At 52.5% G+C, this 12,333-nt stretch overlaps 1 protein-coding gene across 3 annotated transcripts in view; it reads right to left on the bottom strand.

Moving 5' to 3' along the window:
* Window positions 1–8,551, bottom strand: part of moxd1l (monooxygenase, DBH-like 1, like) — a 295,828-nt gene extending 287,277 nt beyond the window's left edge. For all 3 annotated transcript variants that reach the window (XM_085976728.1, XM_085976729.1, XM_085976730.1), the window contains exon 1: window positions 8,271–8,551. In XM_085976728.1, the coding sequence (XP_085832854.1) occupies window positions 8,271–8,528 (258 nt within the window). In that variant the 5' untranslated portion in view covers window positions 8,529–8,551. The remainder of the gene's footprint in view (window positions 1–8,270) is intronic.
* Between the last annotated feature and the right edge of the window lie 3,782 nt (window positions 8,552–12,333).

Below are 12,333 nucleotides of genomic sequence, written 5' to 3'. Positions count from 1 at the left end.
CTGTGGGACTCCTCACCTCCCCAAATGTGGGTCTCCTCCCATCCCAAACTGTGGGTCTCCTCCCCTCCCCAAAACTGTTGGACCCTTCACCTCTCAAACTGTGGGTCTCATCACCCTCCAAACTGTGGGGACTCCTCACCTCCCCCAACTGTGGGACTCCTCACCTACCTCAACTGTGGGATGCCTCACCTCCCCAAACTGTGGGACTCCTCACCTCTCAAACTGTGGGTCTCCTCACCCTCCAAAATGTGGTGGCTCCTCACCTCCCAAACTGTTGGACTCCCCAGCTTCCCAAACTGTGGGGCTCCTCACCTCCCCAAACTGTGGGACTCCTCACCTCCCCAAACTGTGGGACTCCTCACCTCCCCAAACTGTTGGACTCCTCACCCTCCCCAAACTGTGGGACTCCTCACCTCCCAAACTGTGGGACTCCTCACCTCCCAAACTGTGGGACTCCTCACCCCCAAACTGTTGGACTCCTCACCTCCCAAACTGTGGGACTCCTCACCTCCCCAAACTGTGGGACTCCTCACCTCCCCAAACAGTGGGACTCCTCACATTCCCAAACAGTGTGACTCCTCACTCCCAAACTCTGGGACTCCTCACCTCCCAAACTGTGGGACTCCTCACCACCCCAAACTGTGGGACACCTCACCTCCCAAACTGTGGGACTCCTCACCCCCAAGCTCTGGGACTCCTCACCTCCCAAACTGTGGGACGACTCACCACCCCAAACTGTGGGACTCCTCACCTCCCAAACTGTGGGACACCTCACCTCCCCAAACTGTGGGACTCCTCACCCCCAAGCTCTGGGACTCCTCACCTCCCAAGCTGTGGGACTCCTCACCCCCAAGCTCTGGGACTCCTCACCTCCCAAACTGTGGGACTCCGCACCCCCAAGCTCTGGGACTCCTCACCTCCCAAACTGTGGGACGACTCACCACCCCAAACTGTGGGACTCCTCACCTCCCAAACTGTGGGACACCTCACCTCCCAAACTGTGGGACACCTCACCCCCAAGCTCTGGGACTCCTCACCTCCCAAACTGTGGGACTTCCGCACCCCCAAGCTCTGGGACTCCTCACCTCCCAAACTGTGGGACTCCTCACCTCCCCAAACTGTGGGAGTCCTCACCTCCCCAAACAGTGGGACTCCTCACCTCCCCAAACTGTGGGACTCCTCACCTCCCCAAACAGTGGGACTCCTCACCCTCCCAAACTGTGGGTCTCCTCACCTCCCAATCTGTGGAACTCCTCACCTCTCAAACTGTGGGACTCCTCACCTCCCAAACTGTGGGACTCCTCACCTCCCAAACTGTGAGACTCCTCACCTCCCCAAACTGTGGGACTCCTCACCTCCCCAAACTGTGGGACTCCTCACCTCCCCAAACTGTGGGACTCCTCACCTCCCAAACTGTGGGACTCCTCACCTCCCAAACTGTGGGACTCCTCACCTCCCCAAACTGTGGGACTCCTCACCTCCCAAACTGTGGGACTCCTCACCTCCCCAAACTGTGGGACTCCTCACCTCCCCAAACTGTGGGACTCCTCACCTCCCCAAACTGTGGGACTCCTCACCTCCCCAAACTGTGGGACTCCTCACCTCCCCAAACTGTGGGACTCCTCACCTCCCAAACTGTGGGACTCCTCACCTCCCAAACTGTGGGACTCCTCACCTCCCCAAACTGTGGGACTCCTCACCTCCCCAAACTGTGGGACTCCTCACCTCCCAAACTGTGGTACTGCTCACCCGTAGAAACATAGAAACATAGACGATAGAAGCCATTCGGCCCCTCGAGCCTGCTCCGCCATTTAATGAGATCATGGCTGATCATCCAAATTCAGTACCCTGTCCCTGCCTTCTCCCCATACCCCTTCATCCCTTTAGCCTTAAAAAATATATTCAACTCCTTCTTGAATATATTTAATGAATTGGCCTCTACTGCCTTCTGTGGTAGAGAATTCCACAGGTTCACCACTCTTTGGGTGAAGAAATTCCTCCTCATTTCTGTCCTAAATGGCTTACCCCTTATCCTTAGACTGTGACCCCTGGTTCTGGACTCCCCGACCATCAGAAACATCCTTCCTGCATCTAGTCTGTCCAGTCCTGTCAGAATTGTATAAGTTTCAATGAGATCACCTCTCATTCTTCTAAACTCCAGTGAATACAAGCCCAATCGACCCAATCTCTCCTCATACGTCATTCCTGCCATCCCAGGTATCAGTCTGGTGAATCTTCGCTGCACTCCCTCCATGGCAAGAACATCCTTCCTCAGATAAGGTGACCAAAACTGCACACAATACTCAAGATGTGGTCTCACCAAGGCCCTGTACAACTGCAGCAAGACATCCTTGTTCCTGTACTCAAACCCTCTCGCTACGAAGGCCAACATACCATTTGCCTTGTTAACCGCCTGCTGCACCTGCATGCTTACCTTCAGCGACTGGTGCACAAGGACACCCAGGTCTCGTTGCACTTCCCCTTCTCCCAATCTATTGCCATTTCGATAATAATCTGCCTTCCTGTTTTTACCACCAAAGTGGACAACCTCATATTTATCCACGTTATATTGCATCTGCCATGTTTCTGCCCAATCACACAACATGTCCAAGTCATCCTGGAGTTTCTCGACATCCTCCTCACAACATACACGCCCACCCAGCTTTGTGTTGTCTGCAAATTTGGAGATATTACATCTAGTTCCCTTGTCTAGATCATTAATATATATTGTGAATCGCTGGGGTCCAAGGACCGATCCCTGCGGTACCCCACTAATCACTGCCTGCCACTCGGAAAAAGTCTTGTTTCTTCCAACTCTTTGCTTTCTGTCTGCCAACCAGGTCTCCATCCAAGTCAATACCTTGCCCCCAATCCCATGTGCCTTAACTTTACACGCAAATCTCTTATGCGGGACCCTATCGAAGGCCTTCTGAAAGTCCAGATACACCACATCCACTGGTTCTCCCTTATCTATTTTACCAGTTACATCCTCAAAAAATTCCAGTAGATTAGTCAAGCACGATTTACCTTTTGTGAATCCATGTTGACTTTGTCCGATCCTGTCACTGTTTTCCAAGTACTCTGCTATTACATCTTTTATAATGGACTCTAGCATTTTCCCCACTACCGATGTCAGGCTTACCGGTCTGTAATTCCCCGTTTTCTCTCTACCACCTTTTTTGAATAGTGGGGTAACATTAGCTACCCTCCAATCCATGGGTACTGTTCCAGATTCCATCGAATGTTGGAAGATGATCAGCAATGCATCTATTATTTCTAGGGTCACTTCCTTAAGTACCCTAGGATGTAGATTATCAGGCCCTGGGGATTTATCAGCCTTCAATCCCATCAATTTCCCTTACACCATTTCCCTACAAATACTGATTTCTTTCAGTTCCTCCCTTTCATCAGACCCTATGTTCCCCGGCATCACTGGGAGGTTATTTGTGCCCTCCTTTGTGAAGACAGAACCAAAATATGTATTTAGTTGGTCTGCCATTTCTTTGTTCCCCATTATAAATTCCACTGATTCTGACTGCAAGGGACCTATGCTTGACTTGACCAATCTTTTTCTCTTCACATATCTATAAAAGCTTTTACAGTCAGTTTTTATGTTTTCTGCAAGCTTACTCTCATATTCTATTTTCCCCTTCTAATTAATACCTTTGTCCTCCTTTGTTGAATCCTAAATTGCTCCCAATCCTCAGGATTACTGCTTTTTCTGGCCAATTTATATGTCCTCTTCTTGGATCTTATGCTATCCCTAATTTCCCTTCTTAGCCACGGTTGAGTCACCTGTTTTGTTTTATTTTTATGCCAAACTGGGATGAACAAATTCTGTAGTTCATCCATTCGGTCTTTGAATGTTTGCCATTGCCTATCCACCGTCAACCCTTTGAGTGACATTCCACAATCAATCCTACCCAACTTGTGCCTCAGACCATCATAGTTTCCTTTATTTAAATTTAGGACCCTAGTCTCTGAATCAACTACTTCATTCTCCATCTTAATGAAGAATTCGATCATATTATGATCGCTCTGACACAAGGGGCCTCGGACAACAAGATTGCTAATTAATCCTTACTCGTTACATAATACCCAGTCTAAGATGACCTGATCTCTGGTTGGTTCCTCGACATATTGGTCCAGGAAACCATCCCGTAAACATTCCAAGAATTCCTCCTCCACAGTATTGTTTCTAATTTGGTGAGCACAAACTATATGTAGATTAAAGTCACCCATGATGACTGCTGTGCCCTTATTGCACGCTTCTTTAATTTCCATTTTAATGCAATCCCCAACCTCTGCCACCCTCCCAAACTGTGGGACTCCTAACCCCCCAAATTGTGGGACTCCTCACTCCCCTAACTGTGGGACTCCTCACCTCCCAAACTGTGGGAATCCTCACCTCCCCAAATTGTGGGACTCCCCATTCCCCTAACTGTGGGACTCCTCACCTCCCAAACTGTGGGACTCCTCACCTCCCCAAAATATGGGACTCCTCACCTCCCAAACTGTGGGACTCCTCACCTCCCAAACTGTGGCACTCCTCACCTCCCAAACTGTGGGACTCCTCACCTCTGAAACGGTGGGACTCCTCACCTCCCCAAACTGTGGGACACCTCACCTCCCAAACTGTGGGGCTCCTCACCCTCCCAAACTGTCAGACTCCTCACCTCCCAAACTGTGGGACACCTCACCCCCCAAACTGTGGGACTCCTCACCCTCCCAAACTGTGGGACTCCTCACCTCCCCACACTGTGGGACTCCTCCCCTCCCCAAACTGTGGGACTCCTCACCTCCCAAACTGTGGGACACGTCACCTCCCCAAACTGGCGGACACCTCACCCTCCCAAACTGTCGGACTCCCCACATCCCCAAACTGTGGGACTCCTCACCTCCCAAACTGTGGGACTCCTCACCTCCCAAACTGTGGGACTCCTCACCTCCCCAAACTGTGAGACTCCTCGCCTCCCAAACTGTGGGAGTCCCCACCTCCCAAACTGTGGGACTCCTCGCCTCCCAAACTGTGGGAGTCCCCACCTCCCAAACTGTGGGACACCTCACCTCCCAAACTGTGGGACTCCTCACATCCCAAACTGTGGGACTCCTCACCTCCCAAACTGTTGCACTCCTCACCTACCAAACTGTGGGACTCCTCACCTCCCCAAACTGTGGGACTCCTCACCTACCAAACTGTGGGACTCCCCACATCCCCAAACTGTGGGACTCCTCCCCTCCCAACCTGTGGGACTCCTCACCTCCCCAAATGTGGGTCTCCTCCCATCCCAAACTGTGGGTCTCCTCCCCTCCCCAAACTGTTGGACCCTTCACCTCTCAAACTGTGGGTCTCATCACCCTCCAAACTGTGGGGACTCCTCACCTCCCCCAACTGTGGGACTCCTCACCTCCCTCAACTGTGGGATGCCTCACCTCCCCAAACTGTGGGACTCCTCACCTCTCAAACTGTGGGTCTCCTCACCCTCCAAAATGTGGTGGCTCCTCACCTCCCAAACTGTTGGACTCCCCAGCTTCCCAAACTGTGGGGCTCCTCACCTCCCCAAACTGTGGGACTCCTCACCTCCCCAAACTGTTGGACTCCTCACCCTCCCCAAACTGTGGGACTCCTCACCTCCCAAACTGTGGGACTCCTCACCTCCCAAACTGTGGGACTCCTCACCCCCAAACTGTTGGACTCCTCACCTCCCAAACTGTGGGACTCCTCACCTCCCCAAACTGTGGGACTCCTCACCTCCCCAAACAGTGGGACTCCTCACATTCCCAAACAGTGTGACTCCTCACTCCCAAACTCTGGGACTCCTCACCTCCCAAACTGTGGGACTCCTCACCACCCCAAACTGTGGGACACCTCACCTCCCAAACTGTGGGACTCCTCACCCCCAAGCTCTGGGACTCCTCACCTCCCAAACTGTGGGACGACTCACCACCCCAAACTGTGGGACTCCTCACCTCCCAAACTGTGGGACACCTCACCTCCCCAAACTGTGGGACTCCTCACCCCCAAGCTCTGGGACTCCTCACCTCCCAAGCTGTGGGACTCCTCACCCCCAAGCTCTGGGACTCCTCACCTCCCAAACTGTGGGACTCCGCACCCCCAAGCTCTGGGACTCCTCACCTCCCAAACTGTGGGACGACTCACCACCCCAAACTGTGGGACTCCTCACCTCCCAAACTGTGGGACACCTCACCCCCAAGCTCTGGGACTCCTCACCTCCCAAGCTGTGGGACTCCTCACCACCCCAAACTGTGGGACTCCTCACGTCCCCCAACTGTGTGACTCCTCACACCAAACTCTGGGACTCCTCACCTCCCAAAACTGTGGGACTCCTCACCTCCCAAACTGTGGGACTCCTCACCTCCCCAAACTGTGGGACTCCTCACCTCCCCCATCTGTGGAACTCCTCACCTCCCCAAACTGTGGGACTCCTCACCTCCCCAAACTGTGGGACTCTTCACCCATCCAAATCTGTGTGACTCCTCACCCACTCTAACTGTGGAACATCTCATCCCCAATCTGTGTGACTCCTCACCCCCAAATTGTGGGACTCCTCACCCTCCGAATCTGTGGGTCTCCTCAACTCCCCAACCTGTGGGTCTCCTCACCCCCCAAACTGTGGGATTCCTCACTTCCCCAAACTTTAGAACACCGCACCTCCTAAACTGTGGAACCTGTACCCAATGGGAGCTGGTGTTTGTGCGACCCGTACCCCAGTGAGAGTCAGTGTCTGTGGGACCCGTACCCCAGTGAGAGTCAGTGTCTGTGGGACCCGTACCCCAGTGAGAGTCAGTGTCTGTGGGACCCGTACCCCAGTGTGAGTCAGTGTCTGTGGGACCCGTACCCCAGTGAGAGTCAGTGTCTGTGGGACCCGTACCCCAGTGACAGTCAGTGTCTGTGGAACCCGTACCCCAGTGAGAGTCAGTGTCTGGGGGACCCGTACCCCAGGGAGTGTCAGTGTCTGTGGGACCCGTACCCCAGTGTGAGTCAGTGTCTGTGGGACCCATACCCCAGTGAGAGTCAGTGTCTGTGGGACCCGTACCCCAGTGAGAGTCAGTGTCTGTGGGACCCGTACCCCAGTGAGAGTCAGTGTCTGTGGGACCCGTACCCCAGTGAGAGTCTGTGTCTGTGGGACCCGTACCCCAGTGAGAGTCAGTGTCTGTGGGACCCGTACCCCAGTGAGAGTCAGTGTCTGTGGGACCCGTACCCCAGTGAGAGTCAGTGTCTGTGGGACCCGTACCCCAGTGAGAGTCAGTGTCTGTGGGACCCGTACCCCAGTGAGAGTCAGTGTCTGTGGGACCCGTACCCCAGTGAGAGTCAGTGTCTGTGGGACCCGTACCCCAGTGTGAGTCAGTGTCTGTGGAACCCGTACCCCAGTGAGAGTCAGTGTCTGTGGGACCCGTACCCCAGTGAGAGTCAGTGTCTGTGGGACCCGTACCCCAGTGAGAGTCAGTGTCTGTGGAACCCGTACCCCAGTGAGAGTCAGTGTCTGTGGGACCCGTACCCCAGTGAGAGTCAGTGTCTGTGGGACCCGTACCCCAGTGAGAGTCACTGTATGTGGGACCCGTACCCCAGTGAGAGTCAGTGTCTGTGGGACCCGTACCCCAGTGAGAGTCAGTGTCTGTGGGACCCGTACCCCAGTGAGAGTCAGTGTCTGTGGGACCCGTAACCTAGTTAGAGTCAGTGTCTGTGGGACCCGTACCCCAGTGAGAGTCAGTGTCTGTGGGACCCGTACCCCAGTGAGAGTCAGTGTCTGTGGGACCCGTAACCTAGTTAGAGTGAGTGTCTGTGGGAGCTGTAACCCAGTGAGAGTCAGTGTCTGTGAGACCCGTACCCCAGTGAGAGTCAGTGTCTGTGGGACCCGTACCCCAGTGAGAGTCACTGTCTGTGGGACCCGTACCCCAGTGAGAGTCAGTGTCTGTGGGACCCGTACCCCAGTGAGAGTCAGTGTCTGTGGGACCCGTACCCCAGTGAGAGTCAGTGTCTGTGGGACCCGTACCCCAGTGAGAGTCAGTGTCTGTGGGACCCGTACCCCAGTGAGAGTCAGTGTCTGTGGGACCCGTACCCCAGTGAGAGTCAGTGTCTGTGGGACCCGTAGCCCAGTGAGTCAGTGTCTGTGGGACCCGTACCCCAGTGAGAGTCAATGCCCGTTATATCTGTACCCTAGTGAGAGTCAATGCCCGTGATACCCGTACCCCAGCGAGCATCAGCTCCCGCGCGAGGGCTTAGCAACGAGATGAAAGACAGATCTCACGTTAAAGTAGGCTTTGCCATCCTTGATCCAGCCGATGACGATATCGGCCTTGTCCATGCCCCCGCTGGGAGTCAGACCGATGCCGACCCACCCCGTGGTGCCGGCCACCACATGGAAGGTCACCAGCTGGGAGTCTGAGTCGAAGTCCCAGCTCAGGTAGAAACCGTCCATCAGCATCAGACGCCGGGCAAGTAGGCCCGGTTCTTGGCCAAGCGACACCACGCAGGAGGCCAACAGCAACCGAGCGACAGGAGACATTTTTCCTTTCCCTCAGTCGAAACAGTGATGGTGTGGATTCCCCCTGCTTAATATATATTCGGGAGTGATGGGGGCGTGTGGGGAATGTTGTGGTGTTGTTTTTAATTAGCTGGTTCCTCATCTCCGTGGCAATCACCCTTTTCATTTTATTCTCATGCCAAGAACTAATCTTTTTCTTCATCGCAGGCTTATGTGTGTTGCGCGTATCGATTTTCCATCTGCCTTGACATCAGCCCGGCCCATGTATTTTTCTTCTAGAAGCTTCCTCATTCATTTGTTCCGACCCAAGCCGCCCTGTTGCCCAGGGAGGGCGTGGGGGAAGTCGATGGCAACTAGGAACAGGGGTCGGCCCACTCAACCCATCTCGAGCCTGCTCTGCCATTCAAGTGAGATCGTGGCTGACCTGTATCTTAACCCCATCCACCCGCCTTGGTTCTGTAACCCTTAACGCCCTTGCCTAACACAAGTCTCTCGATCTCAGTTTTTGAAATTTTCCAATTGACCCCCTAGCCTCAGCAGCCATTTTGGGGGGGGAGAGCGTTCCAGATTTCCACTAGCCTTTGTGTGAAGAACTGCTACTGTGCACAGTTTTGTTCTCCTTCTCTAAGGAAGGATATACTTGCCTTGGAGGCGGTGCAACGAAGGTTCACTAGATCGATTCCTGGGATGGGAGGGCTGTCCTATGGTGAGAGATTGTGTAGAATGGGCCGATACTCTCTGGAGTTTCGAAGAATGAGAGGTGATCTCCATGTGTGAGCCACAAATGGTGAGTGAAGGTAGGGGCTATTCGCCTGCATGGGGATTCACACTTTCGACCAACTTTCGCATACACCTGACAGAAACACGTACAGAAGCTGATCAGGGAGCAGGTACCCTGAGACTTCCCCCCACCCCACATTCCCCACCTCCCCTCCTATTTCCTTCCCTTGACAGGGTAGATGCTGAGCGGTTGTTTCCCCTGGCTGGAGTGTCTAGAACTCGGGGTCATAGTCTCAGGATAGGGGGTAGATGCTGAGAGGTTGTTTCCCCTGGCTGGAGTGCCTAGAACTCAGGGTCATAGTCTCAGGATAACGGGTCGGCCATTTAAGACCGAGGTGAGGAGGAATTTCTTCACTCACAGGGTTGTGAATCTTTGGAATTCTCTGCCCCAGAGGGCTGTGAATGCTGAGTCTTTGAGTATATTCAAGGCCGAGATCGATAGGATGTCTTGCTGCAGTTGTACAGGGTCTTGGTGAGGCCACATCTTGAGTATTGTGTGCAGTTTGGGTCGCCTTATCTGAGGAAGGACGTTCTTGCCATGGAGGGAGTGCAGCGAAGATTCACCAGGCTGATACCTGGGATGGCAGGAATGACGTATGAGGAGAGATTGGGTCGATTGGGCTTGTACTCGCTGGAGTTTAGAAGAATGAGAGGGGATCTCATTGAAACTTATAAAATTCTAACAGGACTAGACAGACTAGATGCAGGAAGGATGTTCCCGATGGTCGGGGAGTCCAGAACCAGGGGTCACAGTCTAAGGATAAGGGGTAAGCCATTTAGGACAGAGATGAGGAGGAATTTCTTCACCCAGAGAGCGGTGAACCTGTGGAATTCTCTACCACAGAAGGCAGTAGAGGCCAATTCATTAAATATATTCAAGAAGGTGTTGGATATATTTCTTAAGGCTAAAGGGATCAAGGGGTATGGGGAGAAAGCAGGGACAGGGTACTGAATTTGGATGATCAGCCATGATCTCATTGAATGGCGGAGCAGGCTCGAGGGGCCGAATGGCCTACTCCTGCTCCTATCTTCTATGTTTCTATAGATTTTTGGACACTGGGGGAATCGAGGGATATGGAGATCGGGCAGGAAAGCGGAGTTGAGGTCGATGATCAGCCATGATCTTATTGAATGGCGGAGCAGGCTCGAGGGGCCGTGTGGCCGACTCCTGCTCTTATGGCTTATGTTCTTATCACCCCTGAATGGCCGAGCTCTAATTTTAAGGTTCAGCCCCCTTGTTCTGGACTCCCCCCGCCACCCCGCCCCCCGCCCAGAGGAGGCACTTTCTCTCTAATTACCCTATCAAATGATACAGCAGAGAAGGAGGCCATTCAGCTCCTCGAGTCTACGCCGGTCCTTTGAAAGAGCTCTCCAATTAGTCACACTCCCCCCTGTTCTTTCCCCGTAGCCCTGCAAATTTTTTCTCTTTGAATATTTATCAAATTCCGTTTTGAAAGTTACTGTTGAATCTGCTGCCACCGTCCTTTCAGGAAGTGCGTTCCAGATCACAATAATGCGCTCTGTAAGAGAAGATTTCCTCATGTCACCTCTGGATCTTTCTCCAACTCGTTTAATCATCTTAAGCACCTCAACAACAACAACTACTTGTATTTATATAGCGCCTTTAATGTAGTAAATTGTCCCAAGGCGCTGCACAGGAGTACTGTAAGACACAATATTTGACACCGAGCCACATAAGGGAATATTAGGGCAGGTGACCAAAAGCTTGGTCAAAGAGGTAGGTTTTAAGGAGCGTCTTAAAGGAGGAAAGAGAGGTAGCGAGGCGGGGAGGTTTAGGCAGGGAATTCCAGAGCTTAGGGCCTGGGCAACAGAAGGCACGGCCACCAATGGTTGAGCGATTAAAATCAAGAGGGCAGAATTAGAGGAGCGCAGATATCTCGGGGGCGTTGTGGGGCTGGAGGAGATTACGGAGATAGGGAGGGGCGAGGCCACGGAGGGATTTAAAAACAAGGAGGAGAATTTTGAAATCGAGGCGTTGCTTAACCGGGAGCCAATGTAGGTCAGCGAGCACAGGGTGGGTGATGGGTGAACGAGACTGGGTGCGAGTTAGGGCACGGGCAGCCGAGTTTTGGATGACCTCAGGTTTACGCAGGATAGAACATGGGAGGCCAACCAGGAGTGCTTTGGAATAGTCCAGTCTAGAGGTAACAAAGGCATGGATGAGGGTTTCAGCAGCGGATGAGCTGTGGCAGGGGCGGAGACGGGCGATGTTACGAGGTGGAAGTTCTTATGTTCATTAATAACTAGACATTCGTATTATGAACACAGCTAGCTTCTAGCTAGTCATTTATTCAGTACACGTTCTCTAGGTACAGTATCTGTAGAGATGCAGCATGTGTGCTCCTGTGTGCAGGCTGCCATCTTGACTGTTGCCTTGTGGGTAGCCTAGTGCCTCATGGGTAATGTAGTTTTAATATATATACAGCTGGGTAGTGTAGTCTTATACATACAGCTCTACACAGCGCTACGGCTCCACCTAGTGTCCACTATAGAATGACATGTTATTGATCGTTACAGAAGTAGGCGGTGATGTAATAAAACTCACTACGCACTTGGTTCGAGCATAAAGCAAGGCTTCAATCAACTTGATTCAGAACATGGAGGTCTAGTTGTACTTCACTAGTTCTTTGTCTTACAAAATGTCCCTGGGCAAGCTGGGCCCACGCCCGAGTGTTTAGACTCCTTGGACAGCGCCACCAGCTGGACGTCCAGCATTATATCATGAGTAGTTCTTTGTGATGTTGAGACGGTCTTAGTTATTCCGCGGATATGTGATCGGAAGCTCATTTCAGAGTTTGTGTCGGGGACCTCAATTAGTTCAGCTCTTATACTGAAAGTAATACCAGCCTATTATTTGTAACCTGATCTCATAATTTAATCCTTTTAGCCCTCACGAGGAGAGATTACATTAACTAGGTTTGTATTACCTGGAATATAGAAGGCTAAAGGATGTTTGGATTATGCTTTTTAGGATTTTGAAAGGAATAGATAGGGTAGATGGAGTGTGGAGTTTGCACATTCTCCC

The sequence above is a fragment of the Somniosus microcephalus genome, unplaced genomic scaffold, assembly GCF_052327205.1.
Source record: "Somniosus microcephalus isolate GS21.2 unplaced genomic scaffold, FLI_Smic_1.0 unresolved_chr3, whole genome shotgun sequence".
NCBI lineage: Eukaryota > Metazoa > Chordata > Chondrichthyes > Squaliformes > Somniosidae > Somniosus > Somniosus microcephalus.
Note: the sequence above shows the minus strand (reverse complement) of the source record. Positions and strands in the feature narration are given on the sequence as shown.